Genomic DNA, 14,504 nt, shown 5'->3' on the forward strand with positions numbered 1-14,504 from the left:
TCTTTGTGATATCATCTGGATTTGCTACTACCTGATATGTTATATGCTGGCATGATATGTTATATGTGACAGTAGTAGGGTTCGGTTGTTAGGACCGAAGGGTAGGTCAGACACCCCAGATATGTCTGACAGTATGTGATGATATGTTTATATGCTAGCATGATATGTTATATGTGATAGTGGTAGTAGGGAAGGAATAGTCCTGAAGTTCGGTTGTTAGGACCGAAGGGTAGGTCAGACACCCCAGATATGTCTGACAGTATGTTTATGTTATGATATATGTGATAATAGCAGTAGGGGTGGAGTAGCCCCCGAGGTTCGGTTGTTAGGACCGAAGGGTAGGCCGGCACCCCAGAATGGCTTGACATGGGTAGGTCAGCACCCCAGAATGGCTTGACATGGGTAGTTCGGCACCCCAGAATGGTCGTACTGGGTAGGTCGGGCACCCCAGAATTTCCCGACAGTATGTCTATGATGTATTTGTATGGTATGTGGTATGATGGGGGAAATCACTAAGCTTTGTGCTTACAGTTTTAGTTTTGGTTTCAGGTGCCTCTTCGTCTAAGGGGAAGGAGCCGGCAGTATAGCAGCGCATCACACACACATGATTTCCGCATGGAGTTTTCTGGGATTGTACTCTCATTGATTTTCCTTTGACATTATGATTTTCAGATACATTGTTATATTCGTGTTTGCAAATGATATCGCATGGGAAATGTTTTGGTAAACTATGTTGAGAATTACTTAATTAAAAAAAATTGGCTTGAAAATTGGGATGTTACAAAATCAGTCTTCATAAATCAGGAATCGGGAAACAAATCTTGGACAGAGAGATTGATTATAGTTCATGTCTCATGTCTTTACAATATCTTGTAGAATGGAGGAATATTTGATCACTTATCTAAGGACACGTAACTGACTGGGTCAGAGTTCGACAACAGCTTTGAGAGCTACAATTTGCTAATCAGTTTTTGAAGTTATAATGGCAACTATAGTTATTAGACTTATCCAAGTGGGAGATTATTGGATTAGGTGTCTAAGCCCATAACTATAATTGGTATATACTTAAATTGATAGTAGCACAGTCTTTTTTGGTTGCCCTCAAAACTAGGAACTGGACAGGATGACTTTTGGAGAGAGAGGATGAATTTATTATTTGACTAATAAATTGAAATGAATGATTTATTAATGTATTATGAAAATAATATATATTAATTAGAAATCAATTATTTAATTAATATTTAATCAGAAATTAATTTGGAATTAATTTCAGGATTAAAGGAATTAACTAAAAGTGTAGGGGCTAAAGTGTAATTGTTCAATAGTTGAACAAAGGGTTTCAGAACCTTCCCCAAAGGTAGTGGACGGTTTTGGAGGGTATTTTTAGGGTTCTTAGAATATCCTTTAAAATAATTAAGGAGGTGGATAATTACCTAATTTGAAATATTACTATTATATTCAAATTAGGGTTATCTAGTGCATCCTATCTGGCACTATAAATAGACCCTTAAGTCATAGGAATTTCAGCCAAATAAAACCCTAGAAGGATAGCCGAAATTCTCAAGCATCCTCACCTCTATCCTCTCTCATCCTCTTGATAGTGTTGGTTGTGAATCATTAGAGGCACGACATTTGTGGTGCTTGCTCTCTAAGCTTCGACAACACAAGGGTTTATTGTTATTCATCAATAACAATTAAGGTATGTATTCTAACCCTAGTTACATGAATTTTGAAAATAGTACATGCTTCCTATGGTTTTCCATTGGATGTTCAAAATTTGTATGTTCAATTAGAGAAAACATAGATCCAAGAATATTAGGGTTGCATGCACACATAGGGATTGTTTGTTATGCTCAAAACCCATCAGAAATTTGGAAGATGGATGTCAGAACCGCCTTCCATAATAGAAAATTAGCTAAAGATGTTTAGATGAGTCAGCCAGAGGGTTTTGTAAACACAAAGTATCCAAATAGAGTGTACAAGCTTGAGAAATCCGTCTATGGATTGAAACAAGCATCTCACATCTGGAATCTTTGCTTCCCTGAGAAATTCAAAGAGTTTGGGTTCTCTAGGAGTGAATATGAGTCTTGTGTGTATATCAAGGCTAGTGGGAGTATAGTGACTTTTCTGGTATTGTATGTCGACGACATACTACTCATGGGAAATGGCATTCCAACTTTGCTAGAAGTTAAGTCTTGGCTTGGAAAGCGTTTTGCCATGAAAGACTTTGGAGAAGCTGCATGTATTCTCGGGATAAGAATCTTGAGAAATAGAAATAAGAGACTAATTGGACTTAGTCAACGTACACACTTGAATAAAGTACTAAATAGGTTTAGTATGGAAAATTCCAAAAAAGAAGAGTTACCTATCTAGAGCAATACCAAATTGAGTAAGACTCAAAGCCCTAGTACATATAAGTACCTTACGCTTCGGCTGTAGGGTAGATCATGTATGCTATCACATGTACTTGCCCTGATGTGTATTTTACCTTGAGCATGGTTAGTCGTTATCAGAGAAATCCAGGTAAAGCTCATTGGACATCAGTTAAAAACATTCTCAAATATCTACGGAGGACAAAGGACATGCTTGTACCACTATATAAAGGACCCTGGGGCCTTCATTTTTTGGCCACTTGATTCCCAAGAAGGGTTGGATGAAATCTTGCCTCCTCTCTCCTTTCTCCTCTCTCTATAGTTTTCCTTCTTACTAGTTGGGTGTGATTCCATGAGAGGCACGACGTTTGTGGTGTTTGCTTCCAAGAGATCTTCAAGAAGGAATCATTGTTATTTACTGCAATAACAATTAATGTATGTAATCCTAAATTCTAATTTATGATTTTAAAAAATTACTTAGGGTTTCTTATTTGATGTTCATAGTTATAGGTTCAATAGTGAAAACATAGATCCTTTTAGGTTACATGTGAACTTAAGGGTTTTAAGTTTATTTGTTGTACCTAAATCCCATTAACAACCTCTCGTGATACATATGTTGTACTAGCTAGAAGGAGTAGCAGTCCTATGTCGTCGAACACATTGTTTTGAAATACTCAAAGTACGATGTAGAAATTGTACGTCTCAAGCATCGAGTCTGGACCAGTTGGGAGTGGATGGAAGTTGACCGGTGGATCGATTCCATTCGGCACTCGATTTAAGCAATAACAATTTTGATCTTACTCGCTTTTTAGATTCTTTTCATGTCGCCTTAAGGTATTGCAATCCAGAACAACATAACATCAGGAAACCAAAATTTACAAGAAGAGCGAGCTACCTTAGACGAAGGAAGATTATCGGAAAAACCATTAAAAATCAAAATCACATAGATAGATAAATGATAGAGAGAAAAATGATGGTGGTGGTTCTATTGTCTTGACCTTAATTATGAGTTATGACAATAAATATCCTAGAGGAAGTTTCCCTATTCATGTTTTGCAATGTAGATATTACCACAACAACAGGAAACCCAGTTTTACAAGAACCAATGGAAAGCAAAAGCGCCTATAGAGGAACGTCAGAGACAATTGTACCCTTTTGACCTTGATTTACAATAGTGATCGTGGAGGAAGCGGCCATGTGGAACATGATATTTTCTTTCTGTTTTGGTGTAAAAAGATGGTGTGAAATGTACTTTTACCATATTTTATTAGATAAAATTATGAAGTACAAGATGTTGGTAAATAAATACTAAACTACAAGACTTTGGTAAATAAATTCTGTAACTACTACCTTCTTGTTAAAAACTTTGTGGTAGAATTCAAATGAACAGATCAAGGATATAAAATAAAAGATTATTTTAAAACCAAAAAAATTAATAAAAAGACCGAATAAGCTAAAATAGTAATTTCAGATCTGTTCCAAGACGAATAATGCAAAAAATAAAATCATAAAGACCAATCGTGTAGTGTTTATTATAGTTGTACTCAAGTAGCCTTGGTTTCACAACCAATGACAATAACGTCATTTTGTCTTAATTATATTTCTCCAACAAGCAGATTAGAGTTTTTGAATTTTGAAGATAGATACATGAAAGACAGAAAGTATAAGTGCAGAATGATCATTTAAATTGATTTTATAATTGGATATTTAAATTGATTTAATAATCGGACCTTTTAGATAGACGACAAATGAATGAAAAGTACAACACATAAAAGAAATGTACCACATCAAAGAGAACACATAAAAGTACAACACATACAAGAAATGTACCACATCAAAGAGAACCATTAATATAGAAACCCTTTTAACAATTTAGTCACATCTATTTTGATAAATAAAGATTTTTTTGTCAAATGTCATACTCTCATTCAATTTGTTAAATGTAATTTTGTGGTTATTTCAAATTAATTTTTTTCCACATGTCATTTTATGGGTTTTCTTATTTTATCAAATTCCACATAATATTTTAATGTACTAATAATTACAAAAAATATAGTAATAAATATATATCAATTTCATTAATGGACTTACCTTCTAATTTTCAAATTCTTAAATTAAAGTTCATTAGTTTTTTTTGTTTATTTATTTTAATTATTATTTGTTTAAATTTGAAAAATAAAAAAATCATTTCAATTTTAATAATTCATTATTTTTCTTATTTTCTTATAAATTCAAAGTTCTTGACCTTTATATTTAATTTTTTTTTTAAATTAACTCATGTAATACATGGGTCTCAAAACTAGTTTTCACCAATAAAAGACAACAAAAAAAACCTTCAAAACTCATATAAATTAAACTTAATTAAAACACAAAAACCATATCAAATCCCTACACAAACTAAAACCTAAGAAGTTGATTTAATCTCCCCCTCTTTGCTACAACATAACTTCGGTCGATACCCTTTTTCCAACATCTTCTCCACCTCCTCAAACTGCAACCCTTTCGTCTCCGGGACAAGAAAAAATATTGCCACAAGTCCCGCAGACGAAAAGGCTGCAAACAAAAGAAACGTTCCTGCAGACCCTAATGCTTCTGTCAGGGTCAGGAACGTTTCACTGACAATTAAATTTGAAACCCAATTTGAAACCGCCGCGATCCCTCCGCCGGTGCCTCGGTAACGTAAAGGGTATATCTCGGAATTTACAATCCAAGGCACAGTCCCCATACCTGGAGCATAGCATAGAATGTATAATCCGAGGACTAAAACTGTCAAAATGCCAAACTTGCTTGGGCAACCGTAAGTGTACCATGTACGGTGTTGTGCGCGACATGTGGCTCGTGTGACAGTGTCCGCAACCAAACATGCCCCTGCATTGTACTGTTCAATGTATGAGATAATTAGCGACACACTTTTGTTTAATTAACTAATAGGGTTAAATGCTAGAAATAACAACACCATACTATGAAATATATACCGAATTATATAAATGAAATCTGTCATCCCATGCGCAACAATCCACCGCTATAATTGGGTATAAATTTTAATGTATAATGTCCAAATAAGAAAAAAACCGAGAATACAATGATATAATTAGGTGGAATTTTAAAACTACATCTTAACAAGAAAAAAAAATTAAAGTACTGTGTTCCAATGTAAATGAGAGTAGGGTGTTTTAAGAAGAACATAAATAGAATGAGATCATCAGTAGTTTCATTTAATTAACTCATAGAGTAAATTGAAATAGCAATTTACATTCATTTAGCATCCTACTTTCAAATCTTCCTACTACAACATTGTACTTTGAAATTTTTTTTTTGGCTAATTATGGCAATGTCATGCAAATACAAATCAGTTTCCACTTTCCACTACTATAATTTGGTGGAATTTACAAGGTACGATGTCTTTATAAGAAAATGATTGAAAGTACAATAGTATAATTATACTTCAAGAAATCTACCTAATTATAACAGTGTCACTGATATACAAAGCAATCTTGACTGCTATAATTGGTAGATTTTTCAAAGTACAAAGTCGTAATAAGAAAAACTACAAACATTAAAAATGAAAGTAGGATGCTATAATAGACAAATATTGAAACTACGTTGCATATTCTTAATACAAAAGGTCAAAACTTACAATATTTTGTCCGTTGGCGCAAAAGGCACAATCAGAGGAAGCTCTCAAGCAAGTCATGCAGTTCCAAGACGCAGGACTCGATGCCATTTTGAAATCAAAACACGTGGAATTAACCCCAAAATGATTCGATTCAATCACACTAACAATCGGAGCATGAATTGAAGCTTGAAAGAACATAATCGATAAAACAACAAGGCAAACAATGATTCCAATCATTGAAATAATCATCAACCTCCTTCTCCCAAACCTATCAACAAACAACATACTAAAAACCGTGCCAATGGAATTGAGTCCCGTGGTAATGAGCGAAAGTGCTAAAGCTGTTCTATTGGAGGCGAATCCTGCAAGTTGGACAATCGTGGGACTGTAATACATTACGGTGTTGATTCCCACGAATTGTTGGGCCACTTGAACTGTGATTCCGGCGTATAATCCCCTTCGGACAATTTTATTACCAAATGCACTTTTTATCTTTGAAAAAGGCCCATCTCCTGTTGATTTTTCATCTTCTTTTTGGGTTTCGATGGATAATTGTAATGATTTTAGTTCTTGTTCTACTTCATTAGCTGGATAGATCTTTTCGAGGATTTCTGTTGCCTCTTTTATCCTATTCTGGTCAAAGATATGTTATGTTAATGTTTCTGCAAAAAAAAGTTATTTTTCCAACAACCTCAGAGCTGGCCCCCTGCCCATAAAGGAGACATGAACAAAGCCCGGTTTCATTCGATCCTAACTCTTTTTTTTTTTTTTTTTTTTTTTAAATCTTGTTTAGGACCCACTCCTTTTTTTTTCATTTATGCAAAAGGGTTATTTTTCAAACTCAACCCAATTTCAGTTAGGTCTGTCAGGACCAGATAGACCAATCCAGTTCTCTTTCATATTTATAGGAGTAAGTTACAAATTTGGTCCAATTTTTGTCCATTTTTTGAAATCTTCCTAAATTTGTCCTTAAGTTTGCATTCTGTCATGGTTTTAGTTCCTCTGATAATGAAATGCAAGTGTTAAATTGGACCAAACATGCAATTTTGAGTAAAACATAGGGACCGAATCCGTAACAGCATGCAAACATAATTTCATAAACTGGACCAAACATGCAACTTTGAGTCAAACACAAGGACCAAAATAGTAATTCACTCTATTTTTAGTCTTTTTACCTGGCCATACAACCATCTCGGGGACTCAGGGAGAAAACACATCAAGATAAACTGCACCAAAGGTGGAACTCCAGCTATCCCAAGCATCCAACGCCAGTTTCCACGTGTCTAAAATAAAAAAATCATCATTACAAATATATATTTTTTTTTTGTCAAAAAGTTAAAAGATTGATTGTGTTAAAAGTGTACCTTAGCGAAAGCTAAATTGATGAGGTAGGATAAGAACTGTCCTCCAGTAAGGAGTAAACCGTTAGTGCTAACAAGCGCACCTCTGATTCTAGCAGGAGAAGCTTCAGAGATATATAATGGTGATGTCATGGAGACTATTCCAACACCCAAACCAACAAAAAGTCGACCCGTGATTATGACCCACGGGTTTGGAGCTAGAGCCATGACTATTGAACCAATCATGAATAATAAGTCAGCACACATTATTGACTTTTTTCTCCCGAATCTATCGTTCATCCATCCACCGAATGCTGCACCAATGATAGCTCCGGCTACAGCTGTGCTAACAATCGTTTCCTGAAAATTCAAACAGGGAATGTTGGATCTTTTGTGAGGAAACTTGTAATTAAAAAATGGGCTTAAATGTAAGAAATAACAACATACTTTTGTTGATTTGTTTATTATTGTATCCTACTTTCACTTCTGTTTTTTTTTTTTTTTAAATAAAAACTGCACTTGGATTATAACAAATATCATCCAAATGCAACTCAATTTTCACAGTTAGTAAGAAAAAGAACTGAAAATAAAACGTTTTAATAAAAATAAAGGAAATAGGTTGCTATAATATACACAAAAAAAAATGAAAGTAAGTTTTTTTTTTTTTTTTTTTTTTCATTTCCTCTAACAAAAACTAGTATATTTTAACTTTATCGAAGTCATAGGCAGTAAATTATGGTTTTTGAACAAATAATTGTGTAGAGTTTTCAAACCACATTTAATAAGAAAAGGAATTGGAAATAAAATGTTGTAGTAGAAAGAAATGAAAGTACATGTTACAACTTTATTAAAGTCAAAGGTAACAAATTTGGACTTGGAACAAAGAAGTAAGAACTGAGTTGGGATTCTTTGGGTTTTTCATCAAAATATAATTAAGGTTATATAACATGTTACTAAGTATGCATATATCAACTTTGAAATTGATAAATATTAATTTTAACATAAAAATGTCAATTAGGACAATGAATTTTATCAATTAGAAAGAAAGGATCTAATTTTTAGCTTACTTGCAACCACGTATGCCTTTCAACTTCTTGAAAATCATCTCGGATATATAGAGAGGCACCCGAAATTACCCCTGTTTTTTGAGTAAAATCATTAATGTAAACATAATTTTAATATTTTTTTAAAAAGAACAAGAAAATAATTTACCTGTATCATAACCAAATAAGAGCCCTCCAATTCCAGCAGAAAGAGCAAGCAGCATTATATAAGGTTTACCCCAAATGATCCTAAAACATTCTGAAAACTCGGTTTTATCTGGTTTTGTAACACCCCCTTCCATTTTCCAATTTCTTTTTGTATATTGACAATAAGTTATCAAAAACTAAAAACACAACCTGCAATGAATAAACAAAGGTAACCAATGCTCAAAATTTTGCTAAAATGTCAATAAAATTCTGTACGACATATCATCAAACACTTTTTATGCAAAATCGACCATGTTCAGCTTTCATGCAAACAACTCAGTGATCAATGAGATGGATCACAGATTATTCATCTGAACTTGTTTAAAATCAAACCACTAAGATACTAAGATTAAGGTCCAAATTGCGCCCTAATTTGTTTACTCAAACTGAAAGCAAACAAAGATCACAGTTTTTCTTCTGTCGAAGCATGCAAGACAAACAAAGAACATAATTTGAAAGAAAAAACATGTTTGAACAACCTTGACCTCAAGAAAAAGGAATTATTGGGTATTCAACTTTGATGCTTTCAAGAACCGATAACGAACGGAAATTCAATGCAAGAATTGAAATGAACGATACAAGTATTCTACCTTAATAAGGATATTATCTCTTTTCTTCCGCTTATCTGAATTTAAAAACTAAAAACCTCGTCTATTTAGGAAGAGTATTGGTGGAATAGAATGAGAATCATGGCATCGGATTTAGTGGAAGGATAGTAGGAACAGGATTCTAGTTGGTTGTTTTTGAGTTTCCTACTTTAAATGATCCTGTTACAACTTACAACTCTGACAGAATCCAACGTAAGTTTCAGTTACATCCTTTGACTTATATTTATTGTTCATTTCTGACTTCTTTTCACAATAACAGCCATTTATGTTAATTGAAAGCTAACATTTGTTTTATTAATTTTAGTGAACATATTAATTATAGATTGTAAAAGTTAATTTCATGTTTTGGTCATTTGCAACATTGGTTAGTGAATATCTCCATTAGAAAAAACAAAAAGAAATATAAAATTAGATAATTTAACTCGATTGTTTTTAAACATTTTAATCGAATTTAACCATAAAAAATAAGATTATGCATATAAGCTAGTTAATAATGTAGCTATCTAGATGGAACTTTTTAAACTATATGGTCTCATCAAATAGTACATAATAATAAACCTATCTAGATGGAGCTTATAAAGTTTGCTTTTAAACTATCTCAATGGCCTCATCAAATACTACATAACAATAAATAAAATAAAATAAAAAGTTTATACACGCCTACATAGCTATAATACTAATAAGGGTTGTTTTTGGCATAAATGATATGTTGAAGGGCGTGTATGTCACTTGGTTATATTAGAAGGTGCATGCATAATGTTTCCGTAAGATATATTAATTATTATAATAAAAATAATATTAAAGAGAAATTTCGTATTTTTTTTTTCATGTTATCCCCCATATCTACAATATGTGGTCATTTTTATTTTCGGAATATTATGTTTATATTTCTTTTACTTTTTAATATATCCTTCGCATTTGCTTTTTGTACCTTTTAGTTTCAACCTCCCACTCATTTTCCTTTTCATTTACTTTCACTATGTTATTCTTCTTTTCTCCAAAAGCAATCACTAACACTCACGATTCGATTCGTCTTGACTTAGTTTTTGCAAAAGTCCGAAAAGAAACAAAAGAATATCGGTTTTGGACGATTTTTGGGTTTAACATGATTGCTTTTTTTGGTTTTTATGATCATCTGTTTGTATTTGAATAAAGATATAAAACATTATAAGTATACATTTCATTATTGAAGTCAAATCTGATGAAGACATACGCATATATTTGTTATCACTAAATGTAATAGCAAAAAGACAGTTATAAAAGTCATATATAAGAAAACAAATAATTGGAACGCAGTGAACACTACAAGAAACTATGTCTTTAGCAACGACACAATTACCGGCAACACAAGCTTTTAGCGGCGACAAATAGTAGAGTCGCCGCTAAAAGTCTGTGTCGCCGGTAATTGTGTCCCCTCTAAAGGCTTTTCACCCGAATCTGCGTTATCCCCTTCTGATAGACCTCAGCCGTTCGATCGAGTATCTAATCCAGCGGTTGCGGCTCTTATCCGCTCAAAACCAATACCGGCGACATTTTGTCGCCGCTAAAAGTCGAAAAAGTCGCCGCTAATAGTGGTCTAAAAAACGACACGGTATCCTTCCCTCCAGATAGTCGCCGCTGTTAGCGTGTGTCACCGGTAAAGCCTACATAGTGGCCGCTAAAAGAGTCGCCGCTAAAGGCTATCACAGATAAAAAGAAAAAAACGGCCGCATTCTGCTCTTTTGCTTCCTGTGTTCCATCAAAACGTTGCTGCTCCTTCTTGCCCAATTTTCTACGATCGATTCCAATGATTCCAACAAGAAATCTCCCCACATTGTGAGATTAGGGATCAAATGTGTTTAGGGCTTCAATTAAACGGGTTAACTCACGATTTCTAGCTCAATCTCGGGAAAAAAAGGTAACTTGAAGTTCTTATATCTCTTTGTCTTTCTCTGTTAACTTTGATTTCTAGCTCCATTTGATGATTAATTGCAAATTAGTTTTCAATTTCAGTGTTTTTGGTAATTTTGTCTTTGGGTTTACTGTACGGGTGAGGGTATTTTCCAGTGAAGACCAATTTTTCCGGCGACATTCGTTGATTTCCGCCACTACAGGTTCTATTTACTCAATTTATTGTGAAATTTGAGTTTAATTGCAAGCTATGTGTAGTTGTATCAATTATGTGAAAATTGCCATATGTATCTATATTTGCTATTTGTATGAATCTATGTAAATTTGGTGTATATACGTCAATATATGTGTGTTTGATGTATATGTTGTATATGAGTATTTGGTAGAAGTATGATGTTATTATCTATATATGTGAAATTATATGTATTTGTTATCAGTAGGATGTTATTATGTGTGTATGTGAATGTATGTATGTTTGTTGTATATGTGGTATATGAATGTGAAATTTATGTATTTGGTATAAGTAGGATGTATTATCTATATATTTGAAAGTATGTGTATTTGGTCTAAGTAGGATGTTATTATGTGTGTATGTGAATGTATTTGTATTTGTTGTATATGTGGTATATGTATGTGAAAGTATGTGAATTTCATGCTCTTATGTATTATGTGAAAGAAGGTAACGTACGATACATGTAATTATTTATTTAAAATATTGTCACACCCCCAAACCGGAACGACAGAAACGTTTGGGGGCGGAGGACGTCATGTTTAGTATCACAACACATATCAAAGTAACAAACAACCATTGCATTAATATGAAACTGTTTACAAAGTATATGATTCACAAAAGATTGACTCCAAAAGTAAATAACAAAACAAGACATGAAGCTACTAATACTCCATCTTCTGAATCCCAGTGCGCGTATCGGTCTACTAGTTTCCTGAGAATAGAAGTTATTTTGAAAGAGTATATCAGCATTTAAGCTGGTGAGTTCATAAGTATTTAGGTGATGAAAGTAAGTTGTAAGTTCCTTTTAGAAAAGTTCGCCTGTTCCTCCAGAAAATCCTATATTTTCTGATATGATGAATGAAAGTAAAAATGACTCTACAATTCCTTCTATGAGTACTAAATGGATACAAGTTATATACATCTTAGAGTAAACAGACAATCGGTTGTGTGAATCTGCCCTAAGCCCACAACCAAACAAGAAACAGGGAATGAGGCGGAAGTCACACATCCCATTGTTTGTTAGATCTTCACTATATATAACCCTGGTGTATTCATTTGGCACTTACGGAGTTAGCTGTAATAGTTATTTATATTTGATGAAAACATTCTTTAAGAAAATCATATATTTCCTTTAGTAAAAATGGTAACCACAATAGTTCCTTCTAGAATCACTTAGTTTATACAAGCTATATATAATCTAATATCGAACGGAAAGTTAAATGGGTAAATCTGCCCTAAGCCCACAACCAAACAAGGAACAGGAAGTAAGGCGGAAAGCACACATCCAACTGCCTATCGGATATTAACTATATATAACCCTGATGTATAAACTAAGGTATTATAGAATTAACCACTAAAGGTCCTTTAAGTTATACTAGTTTAATAAAATGAATTAAACCCTTTTACTGATAAGTTTCTAGTTTAGCCTACTAAATGTTCTATCTGAAAAGTATGTTTTTGTTCTAGAAAACGATATATTGAATTTGTATACTATGACCTGACCCATACCTGGTACTCCTTATGATTACTTGATGTATACGGAATATATATATATATATATATATATATATATATATATATATATATATATAGCTAAGACCGAATAAATAGTAGACTGGGTGAATCTGCTCTAAGCCCACAACCAAACAAGGACCAGGAAATGAAGCGGAAAGCACACATTCTACTGTCTACCGGACCCGATTAATATATATCCTTGATGTATCTACCGAGGAATCATAAAGTTAGCATTATAGGCCCCCTTCTAACTGAATGTACTAAGACTCGATTGTTTTGTTTGTCTTTTGTAATGATGTAAGTTTTCCCAAGTTTAAGACTATCTTTACTAGAAAATAGTTTGCATTACCTTTTATGTGAGAAGATCACTATATGAATGTAATGGGAAAAATGAAAGTATTCAGTAATATTGTATAAAGTAACTACTGAAGCACTAACTACCTTAAAATCAGTTTGTTAATTAAGGTTAAGATGTGATGTGGTTATAACCATAATGATCGACAAGTGTTTAACACGACGACCTGCTGGCGTCGAAACTGATGTGACAATTGTCACCCCTTGGCCTGCCGGCCAAACTGTAGCGAACAGTCGGGATGCGGGCTTGTAAGTCCCGTATAGATCTATACACACAATGTCCACTCTCCCTCCAGGAGACTCTGGTTACAAAACGCGACCTAACAAGTATTTTGCTAAGCCGTGAAGTAGTCTCCCATTAATGTTATCTTGTTCTTGTTATCGTATGTTCCTTCTGTTCTTGTTATTGTATGTTCCTCCCTGTTCTTGTTAATGTATGTTCTGAACCCCTAAAGTATACCTATTATAGTTTACTAGTATGTTTGTTTTGAACTGTCTCTGATTTATAGAAAAGACTCGATTACCTACTGAGTTATGATTGTACTTTAAAAACAGAGTTTTATAAATACTAAGTAATATAACTTAAAAGAGTTATTGATTTGATTTGATTACTTATAAAAGCATAAGAAATCCTTTAATGTGATGGTTATCACAGATAAACACTAGAGTTTATGGCCAATGATGCTTGAAGTGTTTATGGCCCAAGCTTGGCCTTAATAAGGGTTTACGGCCATGGATGAAGGGTTCACGGCCATAACATGATCCTATGAAGGGTTTACGGCCAAAGGAAGAGTTTACGGCCATAAACTCTTGAGGATTATGCACTAATTGCTTGTTTCATGCCCAGGAATCAAGTGTTTCTTATGGATAACAAGATGATGGAAGAGATACTCACACTTTGGAGGTCTTTAGGGTGTTTGCGGCTACAAGAACAAGCGTGTGTTCTTGATGAAAAGATGAAGACTTGAAGATCTTGATGGAAAGGTGATGAATTCAAGGATGTGATTCATAGGATTCATATGATCAAGAAGATTAACTAGTAAAAGGGATGAATTACTTACGTTTTTGAAGAGAAAGGATGGATTCCCTTGATGATACTTGAGAGAGTTTGAGTGTTCTTGGTTGAAAGAGGTGAGAAATGAAGAACAAATGAAGGAAATCTATACTTATGATGAGGGGTTCACGGCTGCCTAGATTTTACGGCCGTAAACTCTAGTTTGCGGCCGTAAACTCCTTGTGATGGTGTTTACGGCTTGATTGCAACCCAATGAACTTTAGCTAACACATCCCTACACCCAATTCGTAAGTGTACTAGGCTTAGAACACT

At 33.8% G+C, this 14,504-nt stretch overlaps 1 protein-coding gene across 3 annotated transcripts; it reads right to left on the reverse strand.

Moving 5' to 3' along the window:
* Window positions 1-4,690: 4,690 nt before the first annotated feature.
* Window positions 4,691-9,318, reverse strand: INT4 (inositol transporter 4). 3 transcript variants are annotated; one of them, XM_079087370.1, is made up of 8 exons: window positions 9,169-9,318; window positions 8,541-8,728; window positions 8,396-8,466; window positions 7,353-7,688; window positions 7,164-7,271; window positions 6,010-6,621; window positions 5,180-5,250; window positions 4,856-5,099 (listed from the first exon to the last, which is right to left on the reverse strand). In XM_079087370.1, exons 2-8 carry the CDS (start codon window positions 8,671-8,673, stop codon window positions 4,985-4,987), a joined length of 1,446 nt encoding a protein of 481 aa, XP_078943496.1. In that variant the 5' UTR covers window positions 8,674-8,728; window positions 9,169-9,318; the 3' UTR covers window positions 4,856-4,984. The 3 variants fall into 3 exon arrangements, with proteins under 3 accessions (XP_078943488.1, XP_078943492.1, XP_078943496.1); XM_079087362.1 differs by having other exon boundaries at window positions 4,691-5,250; XM_079087366.1 differs by lacking the exon at window positions 9,169-9,318 and adding an exon at window positions 9,058-9,160 and having other exon boundaries at window positions 4,691-5,250.
* Between the last annotated feature and the right edge of the window lie 5,186 nt (window positions 9,319-14,504).

Source organism: Lactuca virosa, chromosome 1, assembly GCF_052849685.1.
Source record: "Lactuca virosa cultivar CGN04683 chromosome 1, Lactuca_virosa_CGN04683_v6, whole genome shotgun sequence".
NCBI lineage: Eukaryota > Viridiplantae > Streptophyta > Magnoliopsida > Asterales > Asteraceae > Lactuca > Lactuca virosa.